The sequence below is a fragment of the Chiroxiphia lanceolata genome, chromosome 1 (genome assembly GCF_009829145.1).
Source record: "Chiroxiphia lanceolata isolate bChiLan1 chromosome 1, bChiLan1.pri, whole genome shotgun sequence".
Classification (NCBI taxonomy): Eukaryota; Metazoa; Chordata; class Aves; order Passeriformes; family Pipridae; genus Chiroxiphia; species Chiroxiphia lanceolata.
In genome coordinates this window covers 123397894-123420202 of record NC_045637.1, presented here as the reverse complement: position 1 = coordinate 123420202, position 22309 = coordinate 123397894, and the positions used below count along the sequence as shown (strand labels likewise).

The 22309-nt window shown below is 39.2% G+C and overlaps 2 protein-coding genes and 1 non-coding gene across 11 annotated transcripts; 2 read left to right on the top strand and 1 right to left on the bottom strand.

Annotated features, from left to right (window-relative positions):
* Nucleotides 1-6032: 6032 nt before the first annotated feature.
* Nucleotides 6033-11501, bottom strand: TOMM7 (translocase of outer mitochondrial membrane 7). The gene is made up of 3 exons (XM_032685408.1): nucleotides 11311-11501; nucleotides 7451-7499; nucleotides 6033-6257 (listed from the first exon to the last, which is right to left on the bottom strand). Exons 1-3 carry the CDS (start codon nucleotides 11411-11413, stop codon nucleotides 6242-6244), a joined length of 168 nt encoding a protein of 55 aa, XP_032541299.1. The 5' UTR covers nucleotides 11414-11501; the 3' UTR covers nucleotides 6033-6241.
* On the top strand, nucleotides 10310-21687 carry LOC116785587 (atherin-like). Of its 9 annotated transcripts, none has more exons than XM_032685373.1 (5): nucleotides 11035-11314; nucleotides 11742-11793; nucleotides 15718-15753; nucleotides 16735-16801; nucleotides 18603-19615. In XM_032685373.1, the coding sequence occupies exons 1-4, from the start codon at nucleotides 11083-11085 to the stop codon at nucleotides 16769-16771; spliced, it is 357 nt and encodes a 118-aa protein (XP_032541264.1). In that variant the 5' UTR covers nucleotides 11035-11082; the 3' UTR covers nucleotides 16772-16801; nucleotides 18603-19615. The 9 variants fall into 9 exon arrangements, 3 of the variants coding, with proteins under 3 accessions (XP_032541264.1, XP_032541253.1, XP_032541237.1); XM_032685362.1 differs by having other exon boundaries at nucleotides 11041-11314; nucleotides 18731-19615; XR_004356597.1 differs by having other exon boundaries at nucleotides 11045-11314; nucleotides 16735-16844; nucleotides 18731-19615.
* Nucleotides 15993-16073, top strand: LOC116781207. Its single transcript, XR_004354810.1, has one exon. It is a non-coding gene; the product is annotated as a small nucleolar RNA SNORD93 (small nucleolar RNA).
* Nucleotides 21688-22309: the final 622 nt, after the last annotated feature.

The following is a 22309-nucleotide window of genomic DNA, read 5'->3' as shown; positions in this document are numbered from 1 at the left end:
CAACAATCAAAAAAACACACATAGGCATTTATTTTAGTTGGCAGACCAGCACAAACACGTAAAAAAACAGAACAAGAGTAAAAATGGGCATTCTTAACTACATTTAGCCACAATGAAATACCTCAACACTTCAGTAGAAGAGAGCTCCTCCTAACTGACAGCTAACTCACTGAGTAAGGCAAAAAAAAACCCCTAAAAAACAAAACAATGACAAAAAAACTCCAAACCAACCCAAACAAAAAAAGACCTGCTAATAATTACCCCAAAAAATAGGAAATTACCACACAAAGCAGCATTCTGGCTGCTGCTGTACAGGACCAGCTTTGCTCTATAGATCCCTGCTAGCCCTTCCCCTTCCACTGCATCCCTACTCAGTAACCCCATACTGAGATTCTGGAATGCTCAACAGATTACCAGCTCCCTTCATCCTGATTTTGAAATCCCAATGCAGGAAGAAGGTGAAGCTATGTTGAAAAGTATGCATACACCCTACGCAAGAAAAAACCCACAGTATTAAGAAACAGTGCTAACAATGCTGCCTTAACAGTAGAATGCTGGACAAGAGAGGAAAAAAATCCAAACAATCGAAACAACAACAACAACAAAAATTAAAAAGACGAAATGCAACCTAATATTAAAGTTATCTGTAATACAAAAATACTTTTTTTTCCAATTATAGTCTCTGAAGTATCATTTTTCAATTTTTTTTTACCATGCTTCTTCTGTGTAAGAAACTTCTAAGAAAGAAAAAGTGAAAACATTTCAGCCTGACTGACTTGTCAGGTTGCAGTACCATCCCCTACCCAGTAAGCCTATGAACCGCTGCGAACACCAAATTTTGGCAGAAAGAACAACAGCTACTTGAAAGACTGCCTGCATGTCTAATACTTTCACAGATTTTATTAACAGATGATGGTAAGTGAGGTTAACAAGACCAAGCTGATACTACAAGAGATGGAAGAGTTATGCCACCAGAAAAGCATAGGAGCAGGATCACTTTTCAGCAGTAACAAGTTGTTGTCTTAGCTTGCTGGGAAACCTCCCCCTAAGTTTGCCACTGTTATTTGTGACTAATAATCTTTTCCACAGTCAATTTAAAAGATAAAATGGTGGAAATGTAAGTATGCAGTGGTATATATCAAAGTCACATCCTGTGTGTCAGGAGGTGCTGCCAAATATATATATATATATATATATATTATATATATATTATATATATATATTATATATATTGTGATATTGGGTGGGAAGCTTTCGGTAAACCCTTGCTTCTCAAGTCAAATGATTAGATAACAATTCCTTTCTCTTTGATAAGAGAAAAACCAAAACCCACCCCCTTGCTCCCCAGAAATGCAACCTCTGCAGGCTTCAACACTGAAGTACCATTTTCTCCCCAAACTCCTAGCAAAACCAACTAATTCCTGCAATCTAAACATATTTAACCAAATCTTGGCATATTTTCAAGACTGACCTTGACAGTCATCAGAAAACACATTACAGAAATTTTGCAATCTGAATTTCTATTCAATGACCAGAATTTAAGAAGATTCAGTCTTTCATGAGAAAATCCATTTTTAAAAAAATTAAACATTTATTTTCAGAATCAGAACACTGAGATTTGATTTGCCTTGCCAAAATATCCTTTTCCACTTAGCAGATACCCTTTTAGAAAATACCCTTTTGCACTTAGCAGATAAGCATTCCCTCCATCTCACCCATTCTCTAATCCTGAATTAATATAAGCATAACCAGGAAACAATGCATGTAACCCACAAGCTTAACCGAGACATGGCTATTGCATCACACACCATCATGGAAATGTATTTAGAAATTGCAATTCAGTGGTTATTTGCAAAAATTAGATTAGTCATATGGCATTTAACAGGATGTGATTTCTCTACTCCTGTGGTGAAAACTGATGTAATGAGCTTTAATTTCCAAATATCGTAAGTATCATCATAGCTTAAATTCCAAGCCTGTAACAAAATATTTCAAAAAATATCCAGGGTATATGCTTTGGTTTAGCATGTTTTCCTGACAAAAGCCAGTATGATAGACTTTTTTTTTACTCCTTTGTTTAGTGATGACACTACACTGACTGTTTTTTCACAGCCTACTACCAGGAGATCCACAGGCCAAACACTGAGACCAAGAAAACCACCAAACTCAAGACTCCCTCAGCATCGCACACCAAGTATCGCAGAAGCCCCACAGGGCTCTGTGGCTCCTCTGATGTGTATGCTTTTTTCTCACTTCTCACTTAGCCACCTTTAAAAGTCTTGTCCATGTTTAAACCCTTTGTTGTTGTTCTGATTGACCTCCTTGTCTTTATTCTCTTTTCAGGGCCCTAATTCTCTTCCTACCTTCCTTCCTCCTTGTCTCTTAGCCCGTCTTTATCCCCCTTTGCACTGCTTGCTATGTCCACGTCCCAGGGCCACTCCTCAGAGCTGAGCTTGCAGGAGATGCTTTGCTAAAGGGCCTGTCACCACTGAGGTGCTGGAGAGTCTCTGCTCACCATGATTACCAAACAGTACCAGGTTGTATCTGATCTTCTGACTTCATCTCAATACAGTAATGGGAGAGGCAGTTTTAAGAAAATATAGGAATGATAAAAAATACAGAAATTGTTCCTAAATGGTAAAACCACCAGCAGCTCTTGCGGTCAGTGTGCCAGTGAACAAGCTATTCAGCTGGCAGGATACTGTATTGCTCCTTGCCCACCATAAGCTCCTGGGACTTTGCTGGTTTTTCACTCACAGACTGGCTGGAGGAGAAACAGCTCATTCCTTCAGTCCTGAGTTAAGAACAATCCTTTGTTCACGGACACCTTGGAGACTAAACAAAAGCCACCGCTACCTTTGTGTCTTTCCTAGGAGGAGGCCGAGAGACAGAGCAGCACCTTCTGACAAGATGTGAAAGGACCATGGGCACAGGACTGCAGGTCACTTTAGACAGAGAATGGGGCATTCTTCTTGCATTAAAATCCTCAAGATGCCTTCACTTATGGCAAGCAGGACACTGAGCAGAGTAATCTTTGATCTTCCTAAGACTGGTCCAGATGGAGACATTCCTCTGGTCGCTTGTGCAATTGTTTGTCACCAGGTACAACAGGCTCCAGAGACAGCCTCCCACTTTCGGTATTTCCCTGACACTTAAGACAACCACAAGCATGCTCCACTTCCACTTTGAAGCCACAAAGTGCTAAGCCGACCAATCCCTATCTCCAGGTAAGATCAACCAGACACCCCAAAGTTAGTACAATCTCCACAAAACACAGCAAGGCATCAATGATTTTATTTCACACATCTCAACTGCAGCCTTGAGCTCAGCTGTGGAAGTCAGAGCTCAAGTTTCAGTAAACTACACTCACTGAGTTTATTCCAACGCTGAGTTCGCATGTGGTCTTACAGGACTACATCACAAACCCTGCCACAGAAAAGAGTCCATATTTGGCTGTGGAAGTCACTGATTCACTGACAGAGACTGATACAGTGAAGCAGGGGAGATCATATTTGTTCTTTTCTAAGTGTCTCCCATCTGACAGCAAAATAAAATTTTCTCAAGTTTTACTGGGACAAAGATGGAAAGTCAAAAGTCATAGATTAAAACACTTGGAACAAATAACACCTAAGTCCCCAGCCCACAACCTTGAAAAACGTGAGTGTCCTTCCCTTTCACTCCAGAGACCTGCCCTCTTCTCCTTAGGACCACCGAAACTCCCCAGTCTTGCTAAAACTAGCATATTTGCTGAACTTATCGTAGGGAATTAAGATTCTTCATAGGAATCTATTTAATGTACAGCTTCACAGAACACTAATCTGCCCTTATAAGCACATCCAAACTATGTGAAAATGACAAAACTGGCAAAGTAACTTCAAAACATTAAAAACGAAGAAATCTTTGGTAGCAAACATTTTTAAACATAAACAGTTTTGCAACCTTACAATTAATTACCAAGATTTACGATTAATACTACTTTTTTTTTTCCCCCAGGAAAAAAATGAGTGTTTATTTAAGGAGTTCCACTCACCTTTTAATTACAGAAAGCACACTACATGGAATTAAAATCTGGATGTGTAAATGAAAAATACTACATATTGGCATTCCATTTAACTTGACTTGAAGGTGGCACGAAAGACTTTTTTTCTGCTCAATTTGAAAACCCAAGGGTTCTATGCTAATGACTTTCCTGAAAGATACTTGCGTAGCAGTGAATTACCAAAAGTTTGCTATCCAATGTGCTTAAAGCAAGAACCGCATAAGCAACACTAATCCAACCATTCCAAGTCTCAAAAAAACTGAACTGCAACTATTTTTAAAAAAAAAAATTTCGGGATGGGGAGGTTACAGAATCTGGCCTATGCCTGACATATCCGTGCTTTTGTAAAACTTTTAATGAAAGAGGTAAAGACACTTCCCTGCTTCGCTTCCTCTTGCCAAATACTATCGTTCTTGGAAAGCATCCAAGGCAACCATGTGGCGGTTAAGACCCACAAACCACATCCCCAAAATGGCTGACACAGAATAGAAGACATGAAATACACCACTGCGGGTGTTTGGGTCCATCTACCCACTGCTGCATTTTGGGTATTGTACACGCGTGTGAAATGCAAAATCTAATGGAGAAATCTGAGTTACTTCATGCTGAACTGAACAGTATTAGTATTGAATATCTCAGGTTGTTACACCAGATTTAAGAGAAGAAAAATGTTTCTGATCATGATTAAAGCCACTATCAAGTACGAACAGATTATTTCATTACTGTTGTAATTAGTAGCAGTCAAGAAAAAGGATCAGAATTTGAATTCCTTTCATAATTTACATTATGAAAGGTTACATTAATCTCAAGTTACCATCAGAAAAGCACTAGAAAAGCTGAAATAGCAAAAGGATATACTCACAAGAAAATGTTCTGCATTCAGTCCTTGCTCTATTCCCCTGTCAGCAGACTATTATCATTAGCTATTCCTCTATTTCATAACATTTGTTTAAATTATCATGACTAATGGAATTTTAAGGAACATGGTGGTTTGCATTAACCCTCATAAATGTTTCTACTTTCTTCCTTCCCAATTCTTGTCTTTCAATTTAATTTTTTTCTCTTGGCTCATTTCTCATTTTTTTTCCAGTCATGTCTGCCCTTAAACACAGTAACAGTTTACCATGGATTTTCATGGCAGATTAAAAACTGAGGAATCCCTATTCCTTAAACATTTAATTAATGTAAAAATTATCTGAAAACCTATGAGGATTAAAAAAAAAAAGCCAAGCCAAAATGTAGATTACCTTCATTGCAATCATAATTTGGGGCCAATAAACATTTTTTTCAAAAATCACTGCAGAGATACAAATTAGCCTGCAAAGTTCTGGAGGGGAGAGAGCAAACTACCCAACACAGCTTTTATTTAACAGAAACCACATGGTCACCATTTCAGTGCTTGAACTTCGGTGTTAAAAAGGGAGAAAACCAACTGAAAAAGGGAGAAAACCAACCACTTTGGACCAACAGTGGTCCAAAGAGCAAGACTTCAGCATAAAAATAAAGCATATACCTTGTTAGTGTACTTGATTTCTTCCTTCAGTTATACATTAATAACTTCCTTTTAAAGTAAGAGCACTATATACGCGTGGACACAGAGCACTCTTGTTGTATCCTTCCCCTCCATCCTAAATCCCAGGAAACATGGACAGTATTTAAAGGTGAATTTGGCAGAAAAGTATACTTCTTACTATCTGACTGTGCTAGTAAAAAAAAATATCTGAGGAGGGAAAAAACCTAAACAGGTCAGCACAGTAACCAGTTGCAGAGGCTTACCAATACTTGGGGAAGGAATCTTTGAAGAATACCAAAGTATTTAAAACATTAGCTCAGTTTTCTGGTTACTGTGAGGACAAAGAGGAATCTGTACCCAAAATATGATCACCATATTTTGGAAGAAAAGACCCAACAAAACAGAACCCACACAATAGGTTATCTTCCTGTCATAAAGAAATTACTACACCTATACTTATTTAAAGACTTAAAAACAACGTTTATCCATTCGAATTGTATTTATTTAATTACACTGTAACGTAAATAAGTTAGGTCCATATAAACTCCATTTTGTTATATGTACAACCTATGTCATTAGCAAGCTGATTGTGCCAGCTGGTCTAAGTGTCGGCCTCATCCTCTGGAATGTACGTATCTTCAGACACTCTCTGTTCCTCCGCTGGTTCTAGAACAGGACCACCACATCCTTCATCCCCAAAGTAGACTGAAAGGGGAGGGGGGGAGGGAAATGAAAGTCAGATTTGCAGCATGTACTTATCTTTAAATTGATATTTGTAAAACAATTCTGAAGGAACAGCTCTATAAATGTACAGGATAAATGATAAGCTCCAAAATAATGAAATAATGCCATTAATTCAAAACTTAAGCCTACAGAGCACAAATATGTGCTCAGGAAAATAAGTGTCTGTAAGCTTCAGATTAGCCCAAACATCTGCTTCTGGTATCTATGTACATATATTCTGGTATGAAATACATATTTTACTCAGTGGACCAAGATAAAAAGTCTCAAACTGCTAGCGAAGCTAAACATAGAAAAACATAGAAACACTGTCAGCAAGCAAACAACTGCAGCAACTTAGTTCTTAAGACAACTGAAGATTCTACCGAAATTGAAACATGAACTTGACACTTTTTCCCCCATGCTTTCTACTGTTTCTACTGAATCACTGAATCCTAAAAATGGGATTTCCATTCACTGTAACTATGTGAAGCTAGAAGAGTTAATGTGTGATTTTGAAAACAATACAGTCCAATCTGTTTTAGGAATACCTGGTCCTGCATAGTAATCAAAAGTATTTCAAGAAAAACTGAAGAGTCACCCTTTCTTCATAACTTTATTTAGTTTGATCCATAGAAGCCCTTCAATAAAACTCAAATACCACTAGAACCTAAGCATTACTAATGCCATGATACGCTGCACTAACAAAAAGTCCCACAAGAAAAAGGCAACATGAACAAATGCACTTTGCTTCATGACAGTGACTAATATTGAAGGATATAGGCTTTATTTCATGCAGTTTTTATGTAGCTCTAGTGCCTCATTTGCAAAGGCCAAAGGAGATTAGGTTGTGTTTTAAATTTGTGCTAGAAAGCTGGTAAGTTACTCCTCAGTGCAGAAACTTCCACAAACTAGCTCTACAACAGATTGTCAGAAGGGCAGCTGCCACTCAAAAGGTACAGGAAGTTCCATATATTAAAAGCCATGCCAGATTAAGAGAAAGGCCCTCCCAAGAAGTAGAGCTTTGCTGACTTGTCATTTGGATTTCTAAATAAACAAGAACCACAACACTAAAAAAAAAGGACGAACTCAATATTCACAACTGTTGTGCAGAGACAACACCCAAACCAGTAACTATCTGCACTGGGTTTGTAAATACATGCAGAACCAATACATACCTCCAGATAGTTGGCTCAGGCATTCCAGGATCTGCACCTCTTTTAAAACCTGAAGTGAAACATACATTACATACATATATATAAAAATATGTATGTGCAAACTCCTACTTAAATCACTATATAATTATTCCAGCCCATTAAATTGCAATAAGAAAAAACTACTTAATAGAGAACTATGATTCGTGAAGCTGTGCACTAACATGAATAAAAACTGTACATTCTTATCGGGGTTAGGAAGTAGAGAAAATAAACACAAGCGTACTTTTTTTTTTAAGTCTTACCTGCATCTTCACCTGACTTAAAATTCAGGATCAACTACCTGTGATATCAAGGAAGTTATCTACCCTGAGGAGCAAGACACAGCTTTACACACACAAACACACAGATTTTAGATGATGTTCAGAAAGCAGCCTAGCAAGGCTCTACCAACAGAAACGCCTATACCTGGTATAAGCGAGCACCTTGAGGCCTAACAGGCAACATTCTGCAATGACATCTGATGCAGAACTTAAAAGCAGTTTTTCAGTAACAATTCACTCAATTTAGGATGACACAATTCTAAATGTTAAGTCAATGAAACCTCCAATCTTCTATTTTGACTGGCATTTTTTTGAAAAGCTACATAGTACTAAAGCTTGCAAACAAACAAGATGTTTGTCAATCTACTAACACCCAGGAAAATGGAAGTTAATTACAAAGAGTTCGACCCAGCTAATTACTCAAATACCAACTGACTAAAGTAAATGAATGCTGGAGAAGCAACTAAGGGTTAATATATGAAGTATCTTTGCTCCCTGGACTGTAAATTAAAAATCTTGAAGGAGAATCACACAATTCAGGCACTGTTCAACACACTCCCTCCTACATGGGCTATCTAGAAGTGTTTAATTTATGAAAAGTATATTATTTCCCTTATTTACAGGAAATAAATAATTTATGTCACCTTGCCCGAAACACAGGCCACAGAGGTTAATGGGAAAACTTCCATTAACTTCACAGGCAAGGTTATCTCTGAAGATAACCTTGCATGATTTGAGACTATCAAATACCCTGATACAAGTTGTTTAGTTGCCATACTGTCCAGCAACACAGCTTTAAAATTCATAAAGTTGTATTACAAGTCACACTCTCTGTGTGTGTGAATGTTTCTGGCTCCTTTCCCCCCATTCCCATTATTTTTAAATAAGCAAACCAGGTTTAACAAAACTGCACTGATCTAACATATCAACTTAAAACCAGGGCAGCCACTTCAAAGCAAGTTTAAAAAAATACAACAAAAAAACCCCAATGACCTATAATTGCACATTCACGTACCAGGCTCCCTTGTACAGCCCTGGAGCATCCCATCCTGAGCTAGAAAGCCTTTCAGAGGAAATTAAAAGCTCAAATTTGCTGAACATTTCCTTGCCTACGTTTAGTTTAGCATGTATTTCTTCTACACAGGGATCAATAAAAAAACTGCCCTTCAATCAGTGACACTAACTACTGTGTAGCCTCCTGCCCTTCCACTGCGTCACACCTTCCCTCCCAGATTCAAAGGTAATCCCAGCATAGAAGAGGTTCTTTCAATCCTAAAGGTTTCGAATGCATGCCACCTCCAAATGTCTATGGCAAGCAAAGGTGGCACCTACACACCCCCTTCCCATCTGCTTATACTTAATGTCCTTTCATTACTGCAGACGAATTTATAAGAAGGCAACGCAGACATGGAACGGCACACTTATTTTCCGGAGGTATGAACCTGAACTACTACAACTTGAGTTTCTCACTGCTACACAGCAAAATTGTACTAGGCAGTCTGACATTAGTGCAACTGTAATTACAGCAAGAGGGCTTTGTATAACTTGAAGTTTATACAGTAAGTATTAAGTATTTAATGTCCTCTGATGTCACTCAGAACAAAGAGCATCTTTCCCATATCCATAGATACTGTCTTGAAAGTAAAATCAAAACAAAACTTCAGCAACAGCAAAATTAGGTCACGAAACACTGCTGAAATTCCCACCCAATACTTATAAATTTAAATAAATTAAAAACTAAAAGTGGAAATGCAATTAAAGTTTAAACCTAATAATGCCAATTAGGTTTTTTTCATAGTTTTTGAAGTGACTTCTTTTTCCTGTAGTTTTTGTTAAAGCACTTCTGCAACAGTTGAAGAGACCAACTTTTCCCTGATTGTTATCTACGAACAATTAAAGCCCTTCAAACTGGACACTGCATTTCCCTCAATTAATCAAAACAACCTATCAGATTTGACTGTAAACACATTAAGCTCCCGGCTCTCCTTCATGTTTGTGTTCCACGTAGAGATGCCTGCCTGGTTTAGCTACTTTTCCCAAAAGGCCCAACTCAGTTTGGGCAGAAAGTAAGCCAGATGAATTGCAGGGATCAGCCTTTCTGGGGCGCCCTGTCATAAAAGAAGTGAACAAAAGTGTTAGGCCTATGGCACACTGCCTATCTTAAGTGGGTCAGGCTCTTTAATAAGGACAGCTGATGGCACACAGCCCTAACTCAGCAGGAGAACTACCATGTGGTAGTGACACCTGCCCAGTCCCATGACAGGAGCAAGTGAAATACATCCTGGGCACCAGGCACAACATCAAGGCATCCCCTGAATGTTCCACTGCAATTTGGAAACAGTAGTCCCATTTTCGGTGGGAGAGAGACCGTAACCTGTACATTATGCTGGAAATTCAACCTTAGCCAGAGGCTGGCAACCCCCTCAGTGCCACGAATCAGCGCTCCCATCATTTGGCAGCTTTTTCCTCCCTGTGCACAGAACACAGCCTCGCCTACTGAAGCAGCTGGTCACTGACACAGGTTAAATCACAGCTCTGTCTGCTGTTTGGCCGCTTGGTACACGCTCTGCCTGCTCCCCTGAGGGGCCCTCCCATCACTGGACACACACAGATCAGAAACAGCCTCCAGGGAGGAAAAGGAGCAGAAAACTCTTTATTACAGAATCACAGACCTGTTAAGAGTTGGAAGGGATCTCTGGTGATCATTTAGTTCAACCTCCCTGCCAAGGTAGGGTCACCTAGTGCACATTACACAGGAATGTGTTCAGGTGGGTTTTGAATGTCTCCAGAGAGGGAGACTCCATGACCTCCCTGCACAGCCTGTTCCAGTGCTCTGCCGTCCTCAACGTACAAAAGTTCCTCCCCCATGAGAGGTGAAATTTCTTGCATTTTAGTTTATGGCCATTGCTCCTTGTCCTGTCACTGGGCACCACTGGAAAGAGTTTGGCACCGTCCTCTTGGCATCTCCCTTTGAGATATTTATATGCGTTAATGAGATTCCCTCTCAGTCTTCTCTTGTCTAGACTACATAGGCCCAGCTCCTGCAGCCTCTCCTCGTAAGAGAGACCAGATCCTTCATCATTTTCGTAGCCCTCTGCTGGACCCTCTCCAGTAGGTCCTTGTCTTTCCCGTACTAAGAAGCCCAGAACTCCGGATGTGGCCTCACTGGGGCCGAGCAGAGGGGGAGGATCACCTCCCTCGACCCGCTAGCCACACTCTTCTTCTTTATAAGGAAAGGAAAAAAAAGAAACGCACAACAAAACCACCACCCAACACGAAGCCTCACTGCCCCGCAGCTCTGCCAAGGGCAACCCCGGCCCTGCCCCTCTGCACATGCGCGGCCATGGCCGCGGGGCCGGGGCAGCGGGGCGGTCCTGCCCTGTCGGGCCCTTCCTCGCCCCCGCCGCTCCCCGGCGGGCGGCAGCGTCCGGACGGGCCGGGGGGCGGAGAGCGGCGAGCGGCGAGCGGAGCCACCCAGGCGCCCCTGCCCTGGCTCCGGCCCCCACCCCGGTCATGGCCGCCGAGCGCCCCCCGCGCGGCCCCCGCCCGCCCGGCACTGACCGAGGTAGAGCACCACGGGGATGAAGCCCCAGCGAATGGCGAACTGGCCGCCCTTGAAGAGTTGCTGTAACCGCTGCTTGGCCTCCTTGCTAAGCTTCGGCATCCCGGCGGCGGGGCAGAGAAGAGGGGGAGGAAGAGGAGGAGCTCAGCCGATATCGTAACGGCGCCGTGCGCTGGGCGGGACCCATACCGGGGCTGCGGGGCGGGGACCAGGCACGGCGCTGCCCGAGGAAGGGCGAGGAAATGGCGGCCGGGGTCTGCCTGCGCCCGCCGGCTGGTCCCGCCCGCGTGTCATTGCCACAGGCAGAGAGATTGGGGTCGGGGGTGGCCCACCAGGGTCGGGCGGCTGGGAGGGGGGTCTGCAAACGCTGTGGGTCTTCTTCGTCTGCCTTAGGTCCTGCAGGAGTCATGTTTGTGTTCCTTCCCCGCAGCTCTCGAGGTGTACGCGCCCGCGCCGCCTCTGGAGGGTGGGAAGTGCCTTTGGTAAGTGAAAGGTACGGGCGAAGTGTAGAGAAAAGTATTTCTGGGTGAAACTGGAAATGCTTCACCATGAAGCTCTCCATGAAGCTGTGTCAAGCAGAGGTTTAAGTTGGGTATTAGGGAGAGATTCTTCACCCAGAGGGTGGTTGGGTGCTGGCACAGGCTCCCTAGGGAAGTGGTCACAGCACCAAGCCTGACAAGAGTTTAAGAAGTGTTTGGACAATACTCTCTGGCACATGGTGTCCCATGGTGACTCTTGGTGACCCATGCAGGGCCAGGAGTTGGATTTCGATGATCCTTATTGGTTCCTTCCAGCTCTGGGTGTTCTGTGATCTTTAATACCAGGCTGCACAATGTATTCAGTCCATGAACAAGAGTTCAGGGAATGAAAGCTTGACTAGAAATATAGGGAGAGACCTAATATCTAAAAGCTGCTGGTAGAGCATGTTGGCCTTGTCCTTACAACCTCACAGCCTGTATAAGCACTGAGGCACTTTCTTTTTTAACAGATAAATGAGTAGTCTCTGCCGAACACGTGTAGTGCAAGAGGCACATTCATTTGTCAGTAATGGCTTGTCATACTCAAAACAGAACTCAAACTATTGAACCTGCTTTTCTTAGTCTTGCGAAGTGGTTGCTGCAGAAACCTATTTTCCAGCAGTTTGTATTAAATTGGTTTTCCTGTGTAGGTGAGGCCAAGTAAGATCAGTTTCCACACTGTGGTCACTGTTACAGCTTGTTCTTTCTAAACATACAAAACCAACTGTTCATTACAGCCCACAACTTGTTAATAATCTCTTACAAAATAGTACAATAAAATGCCACCCACTGTAGTGGAATTAAATTCGAAAGGTATTTTTCCTTAAACTTCCTGTAGTTTTAGTGTAAGTGGGATTCAGAAGGTCAAATGTACTAATCAGCTGATCCAAAGGGTTAAAAAGCTCTGTCTCCTTTGAGGATTGGTTTAACTGTGTCACATGTGACACCGTATAACCTTATTGTGGATGTTCTTGAGAAAGGGTGTTCACCAAAATGTGCCACATGTGCCAGCTCTTTCTCTTCTTCGCTTCGTGCATTAAGTCGAGGAATAATTTTCAGAGCACAAAAACTTAGTAGCTCTCATTTCTCATGTCTGCCAATTTGAATGTTAGACTAAAAGCTTGTAGGTTATTTCCTTGATTTAACCGTAGAAGCCAGGAAATGAATAGCAAGAAAGTTAATATTTCTTTGCCAGTTTTCTTGCAAACAAAATCAGTGCTGTGGCCTATAAGAGCACAAGGGGGCGTGCAAATAAACCAGTGTTGGTTCTGTATAGCTACCGGTTTAGATTTACGTGATTTTACGTACTGAGGCTGTGAAAAAATATCTGTAAACTAAGACAAGTGACTGGAGAACAGCACTTTTTCCATCATAACACACATCCATAGTCTCATACTGTCCAAAGTATCATATTTGTAGTAAAAAACCCCAACCAAACAAAACCACAAAATGTCTACAACAAAACAAAAAACTGCAGAGCATGCAAAGAGTAAATAGTTGTACTGACTCCAGAAGTTTTTTTTGGCTCCTGTGGCACCTAGGATGCTAAAGGGTCGAAGAGCTCGGCAGTCCTTTGATGAACTATTGACTCAGCCAAAGGGGGAAGAGAGCAGCAGTCATCCTTCCTGCAAGTTCATGAGACAGTGCTATTCAAATAATTGAAATAATGAAAATTTACCCTTAAAACAAAGATTCCTATGATGGGGCATGAAAAAATTAGCTGTTTTGGAGGGATAAGTAGTACCCAAAGAAATGGATACTGTAAGAAATTGATGGAGGAGGCTTTGCTCAGAGAAGACAGAAGTAAGATGATGTAGGTGTGCTGTGGGTATTACTCCATGTTTGTAGTTTATTGTGGTAACCCTTTCATGAAGGATTTTGATTTTATTTGATTTTTTTTTTTTATGGCCGATAATGAAGACAAAACCACTTGGAATGGTATATCCATTAAATAAGAACAAGAGCCCCAATTGCTGGAATGAAAAAGAAAATTAGTAATACCATATGTGTTGAAAGGTTTTTGTTACAAAAAAATCTCTTTGAATTTCTTTTAGCCTCGTAGTTTCATGTGATCAGCAATAACAATAAAATCAGAAATAAAATTGCAGAGGTTTTAACAGGGACAACAAGAATATGAATGCCTGCTGTTTTACTAACTCAATTAGCAGTAATTCCACAAGTGCTGTGTTTTCACAGCAAATAAATACCACTAACACACATTGTAAAACGGCCAAATATTTCCATTTTTATGGGTAAATTAGAGAACTGAGATTCTTGGAGACATGACTGAATAACTCTTAGTGTCTGTCTCAGGATTGGGGAAGTAATGTCACTCGGTCAGATGGCTGTAACATGTCGTTTTGGTTTTGAGTGCAAAGGGTACCTTACAGGTTAAAGAATTTCAGACCTCTAAAGCTTTATCTCAGTACACCAGAAAGTAAAACCATGCAACTCAGAAGGCTGATGAAGGAGACAAAGTGCGTTGAAGTCTGTGAAAAATCACTGTAAACTCGACATAGGAAATCCCTGCAAACTTCCATTGTGTGCTTACCACTCTCACTTCTGAGATTTTTCCCTTCACTTTACTGACAAGAAACTGCATTAAATTCATCTTCTTGGGATGAAAGTTTGAGTTTGACTCTGTTTAGGAGGAACTTAGATTTCAAAGATGCTATGGTAGATATTTCATACTTGAGGATTACACCATAAATCAGTATAAATAACACAAGAACATAAGGAAGAGGTCATTAATGGATTTCCATTCCAGGCTGAATCTTTACCATGTCAATAAAAATGGTAGCATATTATGACTAGACATTCTGTTTCACTTCATTATTATAATTAGGCTCTCTATTTTTATTGTGCCCTACTAATGATGTTCCTTCTATTCAATTTTAATATTCCTATTTATTTAGTCTAATAAATCCCAGCTCCTCTGCAGAACCACTGGTCTGGGAAATGTTCCTTGTCATTTCACAAAGGCAAGAGGACGTATTTTGAAAACATGCTTGGAATGCAGAGCTGTATTGCATATAAAAATTTTCTGTCCAAATTTGAATCTTTTCCACATGAATTGCTGTATGGTACTTGTTGGATGTACCCTGGTCACTGTCTGATATGGCATATTTCCAAGAAAAGTGATATTGTCAGATGCTGTGTTGGTTTTGGCAGTGGTAGAGTTAATTTTCTTCGCCGTGGCTGGTATGGGGCTGTGTTTTGGATTAGTGCTGAACACAGGGTTGATAACAGAGATGTTTTTAGTTTTGCTGGGCAGTGCTTACACAGAGCCAAGGCCTTTTCTACTTTTCGTACTGCCACGCTGGCAAGAAAGTTGGTGCATGGCAGGTTGGGAGGAGACAGCTGGGACAGGTGACCTGAACTGACTGAAGAGATATTCCATACCATGGAATTGTGCTCAGTATATGAAGTAGAAGGAAGAAGAAGGAAAGGGGGCACATTTGGAGTGATGACATTTGTCTTCCCAAGTCACCGTTACCTGTAACAAGGCCCTGCTCTCCTGGAGATGGCTGAACACCATGGGAAGCAGTGAATTTATTCCTTGTTTTCCTTTGCTTGTGTGCAGAGCTTTTGCCTTCCCTATTAAACTGTCTTTATCTCAACCCATGAGTTTTCCAGCTTTTACCTTTCAATTCTCTCCCCAGTCCTGCTGGTGGGGGAGTGAGTGAGCAGCTGTGTGGGGCTTGGCTGCTGGCTAGGGTGAACCACAACAGATGGTTATCTAGAAAATTAGTAGAATTATCAGAGTGGTAGGAACAAAAGGGAAAGTGTAGTGAGTTTGTATATTCAGTACAGTAAGTGTATTTGGTTTATTTAAAAATAAACCAAAACTGAGTGGAGTCGAGTTACAATCATTACTTTTCATTACAGCTTCCAAGGCCAGGGAAGAAGGAACAGCAATCTGAGGTGAGACAGCAAAGAACCTCATCCAGTGCTTTTAGAGACCTCTGACAAGAACTGTTGATGTGCTTAAAAATTGAATATTACCTGCTGCAAAACTTTACTGTTCTTTGAAGCGTGGCTTTCCCATTCTCCCCATCTTCATTTAATAATGAAAATTGTGTTACACTTAAAGATACTGCTACCTTTTACCATATCTAAAAACACCGCAGTTCTTAAATGCATGTTTTTATGATTGCACTACTTGGCCAAGGATGAAAACAATAATCTGATTCTTTACATGCTTGATACGCAAAAATGATGAATGAAAGGATTTTCTGAGGCCAAAACGAATATATATATTTACTCATTCTCTGTTTTTAAATTAAACTCTTTTTTTAGCATCTGAACAGTGAACATTTCAGTAACTCTAGGAGGATTTTCCTCTAAAGATATTTGAATGTAAACCTTTTCTTTGTCAACAGATCTCAAGTAGATTTTTGTTGCATAAGAATATGTTGTTTTAACACCACACATCCATAAAGATTTCAAAGGACTTAAAAAATGTTTATTTTAGGTAAATTTTTACTATGATTGAAACAAGATGAGGAAAACAATGAATATATTCTGATTTTCAAAACAGTCTTTGCTTTGTATACTTGCCTTTGTACAAATTCTGACCTTAGTGAATTGTATTATGGTGAAACAGCCATGAAACTGAGAATGTAAGTCTTTGCAATCAGTTGGCAGCATTGCACATGAAAATGAAATATTTCTCTCTGATATAGAAAATAGAATTTGAGATTTGAAAAATAGTAGTTATAAGTTGTAGTCTGCTTTCTCTCTTCTGTGAATGGTGTAATAGTCTTTCTTAACATCCAACTACAAAAAATAAATATACTGCTGAAACAACTTTTTCTGACAATGAAGTATTTGAAAATGCAACTGAATGATGCACAGCATTTGCTTCACTGATTTACAGTAATGCTTTTGGATGCACTCTTTCAGATTTTACAAGATAAATGCAACAGCAAGAAGTTACTAACAACGTTGGTTATAAGCAAAGAGAAAACAGGTAGTAAAGCAAAAAGAAGAACCTCAAAGTTATAATATGCCAGGTGGTTGTGAAACATGTCTGTGCATTTTCTGCCAAAATGTTTGTTCTGGCTTTTGTGTTCAGTCACTGTTAAATTATATAGTGTTTCAGTTACTGTGTACATCCCTAAGTATCCTTTTTTGTTGTTAACTCCAAAACAAGAAGGGTGTTTGTTAAAATGGATATTTTTTTAAAGTATAAATTAAAATTTAATTTAGCATGTCTTTAATTTAAATAGAATTTAAAGCACAGCATAGTCTAGGTTTTAGCGTTGTCATTATAATAGTTTTTAACAACTTGTGATAAAAATTATAGAGTTCGGAACTTAATAGGAAATGTAAAAATATCTGAATTTTCAGATCTTGAATAAAATTTGCCAGTCAATGAAGTAAATCTGTCATGTATATGTACAAATGGAATAACTCATAGTATATTTAAATGTTGATTGAATTAGTTAGGTAAAGTGAGTGTAGGTATTAATTTATCTTCATTGTTCACTTTGTGTGAATTCACTTCAGAAACTTAAGGACAGAGCATTTGTCATATTCCTAATTCAGCATGGCCTAACTATGACCAACAAGGTGAGGGGCAGTACACACCTCCTCTGGCCAAGCTCCATCAGAATGCACTGCATGAGCTGCCTACTCAAGGTGACACTCCAGCATGAGCTGCCATTCAGAACTTGGAAACCCAACCAATATGGATAAAAGTATCAGCAGTAATGTCTGTCTTTAGTTTTTGCATTTCAGTAGTTCAGATTTCACTGAAAATTCTTTGGGATCTTCAGCACATGGAAGATTAGAATCAGTAATTTAGTATTATAATGAAGACTAATTAAGGCCTTTCCAAGATACCAGAAGGTGATCAAGGGAAGCTCTCTTCTTCCTTTGCAAGTCTAGTCTGGTGCTATCAGATTAAATGAAGCGCAACTCATGGTTAATGAAGTTTTTACTATTCTATTAAAATAAAATTTAGTCTCTTAAAATGCTTCCCTTTCATACACAATTTCTGTCCATACTTTGTCTATTTTAGCATAATCATAACCCATATTTAGCCCAGAAAAATGTTTTTAGATTTTACTAATTTCAAAACATTGTCAAGTAGACACACAAGTGTATCTTCTCTATGTATTGACAGCCTCATTCACATGCCTATAAGTTCATCTAAGACTCTTTCCACTTATGCACAGAAAACAAATGACCTTTCAGGGAAATACCTATCAGTGTTTTAATCAATGCTGCTGCTTTTTGGTTAGGATTATTAAAAATCTCAAACATTAATCTCCTATGAGTGCAGAACGACAGTCATTTTAGATACTGGTTTCTTTGGAGTCCAGTCGATTTGTAGGAGTACATACTGGAGTGATTAATGAGATTTCAGTAGCTTTTTGCATAGCTTCCTACCTGAAGCAAATAAAATAAAAGTTAACAAACAAACAAAAACCCCAAACCAGCAAGGGCAAATTAGTTGTGTGCCTTTCACTGCTTCCTGTAAAATCTTACACTGACTCCTAAAGGTTTCATTTTGCATGAAAGCTATTTAAGCAAGAGTTTTAGCAGATGAAGAAGACATTCCAAGAACTTGTGAACGTTCCTTAGGTTCTGCCTTATAAAGTCTGTTAGGTGTGCTTGGCACAGGCTGAGTCTGACCCTGATTTCCAAGCACGTGAACGGCCAAAATAAAATGCCATTTCTGTAATACTTTTTTCCCCTTTTTTTGAAAGTGTATATTAGGCACACATCTGAAGAAACAATATTTTACTCCTTTATTTTAAGTTTAGGTAGCAGTCACAAGAGATTAGATGCTGTTAAGTGTAATGAAGCATGAAGATTACAAGATAAAGGAACCAGAGGTTTTTCAGCTCAGTAGCATCATTCAGCACATAATGATACAGATTTTGTATTTCAGACACAAATGTCACCTTGGGGTTGAAATCATGCTGGATGAATCTGGGCGAGTAAGTATAACTAAGAGAGTTCCCCACACCCCGATTACCTTCCTATTTTAAATATAGAAAGGAAAATTAATCCCCCTGAATTGAGAGATGAGTTATTTGTGTGTAGTATTTGTGATGGCAAATTCTTTCTAAAATAAACACAGTAATAAAAATTCTTCTTCTTTCCTTTCATATTTTAAGGGGACAGGCTGCTTTTAGTGACAGAGTATTAGACTTAGACTGATCCTGGTCTCTTAGGGAATTAGTATTTGACTATATATATATATATATATTTGACTATATATTAGAGTCATTAATTGTATCATAGCAAAATATTTTTCTGAAACTTTTCTGTTAAATTTCTTTAAAGCCACATGCAGAATGTTACTTCCCATGTTGTATATTAGTTCCAGCAACTCTAATATGAATGATATGCTGGTGGGCTTTTGAAAATCTGAAGGACATGAATCTGCCAGGGAGCCTAGATGGGACTTTTAAAAAACAAAATTAAAAGTAATTTAACTACTATTAAAAAATATGAAAAAATGCTGACTATCAGCCTCAATTAATTTAGTTCTTCCACTTCATTACAGAAAGACACCTTTGATCCAAAATGTATTAGCAGTGTTCTGTTAAAGCCAGCAGAGGGCAGACTTGAATTGGAAACTCTTTTTGCTACTTCAGTTGCTTGAACGTAAAATATCAGATAGTCCCTTGAGCGCAAGGCTGATCACAGTCTCATTGCTTCTTTACTACTCTAATTACACTTGTGCTGGATAAAAGCTTCTTTGCAGTTGCTGTTTGACAAAATGAGTGTTTTGCGAATGTTTAAATAAAGATGCTAATGTGAGAGTGAATCAGTCAGTGGATTAGCAGCTGTGTTTTACTCACCAGGGATAATTCACACTGCTTAATCATTAACCCATGTGTATCTTTAAATGATTTTTAAAAGCTAGTGAATATCAATATCCTCATTTTACAGATGAAGAAACTGAGGAATAGAAGTTTGCAGGTTACTTATCTGGGTGACTTACAGAAACAAGAACAAAATCCAGATTTCTGATCCAGCACTTTGCACACATAAACTATGACATTTCTAACTCTTGCAAACATTACAGAAATGATTGCTAGCAGCCCAAATCGCTGAGACTGAGGAGCTTACACCGATGAAATAGCAGACAACTGACAGTGAGCTTGTAGATCTTGAGAAGAATATTCTCCCCAAGATGTGTGGCGATCAGATCAGATGGCTAAAATCAGTTTTAAGAATAGTATTTTATTATTAAAATGAGTACCTTGCATTTTTAGATATCTTTGTCGTTCACTAAGTTGTAGTCTTTCAAAAACCTTTATGATAGCCTGTTACTGCCTCTTTAACTCTGTGTTCAACATTTTTAAGGTCTGTGTGAAGGTTTGTAAGAATAAATTACAGAGGAGTCCACTTTAAGTTTCTTGGTGATTTCTCCTTGTACCTTGTGTAATTTTACACTTCACAAAGAGCTGACACCTCCTAATAGTCATCATTTTCCGTAATTCACAGAAGCCCGAATATGCAGTTATCTCAAAAGGGAAAAGATTAAATTGCTTTTCTGCAGAACATAAACTGTCCTCAAAATAACGACTAATTGAAGGCATTTGTTTACAGACTTGTTTTATAGTCAGCCACTGGATCCCTTAGCTCAAGAAGAAGGAAGAAAGATAATGATTCAATTAACTAAAACTGCTGCTTTGAAAAATGTGTTTTCCAGTGTAAAACTTATTTTATTCATCCCGAATTATATATTGCTGAAAACTGTTAACTGTGATTAAGGAGAAATAAGTCTGAGGTTTTGGGAGCATGGCAGGTTTTTCCTGCTGTAAGCTCCACAATGATATTTTCCTATACTAATCCTAGATGGTGTATATTTTCCTTTGTTTCTACCCAACTTTCCTTTTTATTTGTAATATATGTGTGAAATGTTAAAAAAATTAGTGCTTTAAGAGCAGTTAAGATATTACTACCTCAAAAACACATCATTGTTACATACAGTTGTATTTGTTTTGCTGAGTAGGTTCCAGCTCAGTTACAGAAGAAGTTACAGATAATGCAAAAAAACTGTCTTAGAGCAGCAGCTGTTGCTATAGGCAGATTGGCCAAAAGCCTGTCCCTATATTTCTTTACATGGAAACAAAGGGATAGATGTATGTATTGTCTGAATAGAGAACTAGTTGTTGTTGTGTGCCTGTGACAAAAAATACAATAGTATTTTTTTGGAAAAGTATACTTATTTATGGATTTAAAAAAATTGGAATATACCATGTGTTAAGCTTGTATTTGATCAAGATCAGTTGTTCTGGTAATGTTCCTTCAGAGGTGAGAGTTCTAGTGACAGGGTAAAGATACTTCTACATCTGTGGAATTTAAAGCCTGCTACTGTCGAGTTGCCAGGACCCTTAAATGTGTGCTGAAGTGTCCTTCTCTCTTTTAGTAAATCAAGAATGTTTATACTTACTGTCACAAGTAGTAGAAGAATACCAACAATTGCTTCTGTGTTTAGAATTCTGTGGAGTCTGCTACCTGTGAGCAGACTCTGCTTAAATTCTCTGAAACTACTAATTGCTAACCTCATTCTTTACATACTTCAGCCTCCAACAGCCTGCTGAAACTTCTGTTACACCTTCTGGGAATCTATCTATAGTAATTTCTTTGTCTCCCCACATGGCTCCAAGCCAGAAATATATCCATTTGCACAAATGCTTCTTAACCTTGCTCATGGTTTTTTTAATTTTTTTTTCTTTCTGCTTCTCTGGTTGCTGGATGCTTTTCTAGTAAATTCAGTACTTGCCATGTTTGCTGTGTAATGGACTGGTGGTTACAATGCATTTTCTAAACTACTGTTTGTTTCAGTTTTAGTGCACTGAATAAAATTATTTCTCTGTTGTCATTTTATGGGCATCGTACTGTAACATAGTCCAGGCTGGATGGAGATCTGAGCAACCTGGTCTAGTGAAAAGTGTCCCTCCTCATGGAATGAGATCATCTTTAAGATCTCTTCCAGCCCAGGCCATTCTATGACTCTGTGTACATGTGTCTAGACACGCATTATATGTATATAAACGTATACAGTATAGAACTGTAGGTTTATCAGAATTAATTGAAAATGAGCCAGCTTGGCTATCAATACCAACACCATTACTGAGGATACATGTATAGACACATAGAGCAAACCTCAGCTGCAGCTGGGAAGTTCTCAGTGTTTCAGCTACCTAGAACCACCTAGGCAAATATTTGACATTAGAAAATTAGGAGCATTTTGATTGGAGTGATTAGGTTGATACATAGCAGTTCTATTGCAGAAGCAGGAACAGATAGTCTGGAATTTTCTGACTCCAGTTTTCACAACAAATTAAATACGTTTTTCATGTACTTCCTGTACAATTGTGATGAATGCTACACCAGAGTCCAGTCCAAGCTCTGAAAAAGCCAGAAAGTGTGTGGTGACAAAAATAGTCACATACCATGGTTCCATGGCTGCATGCTTGATTGAGAACAAGGATTCTGCATTGATTGT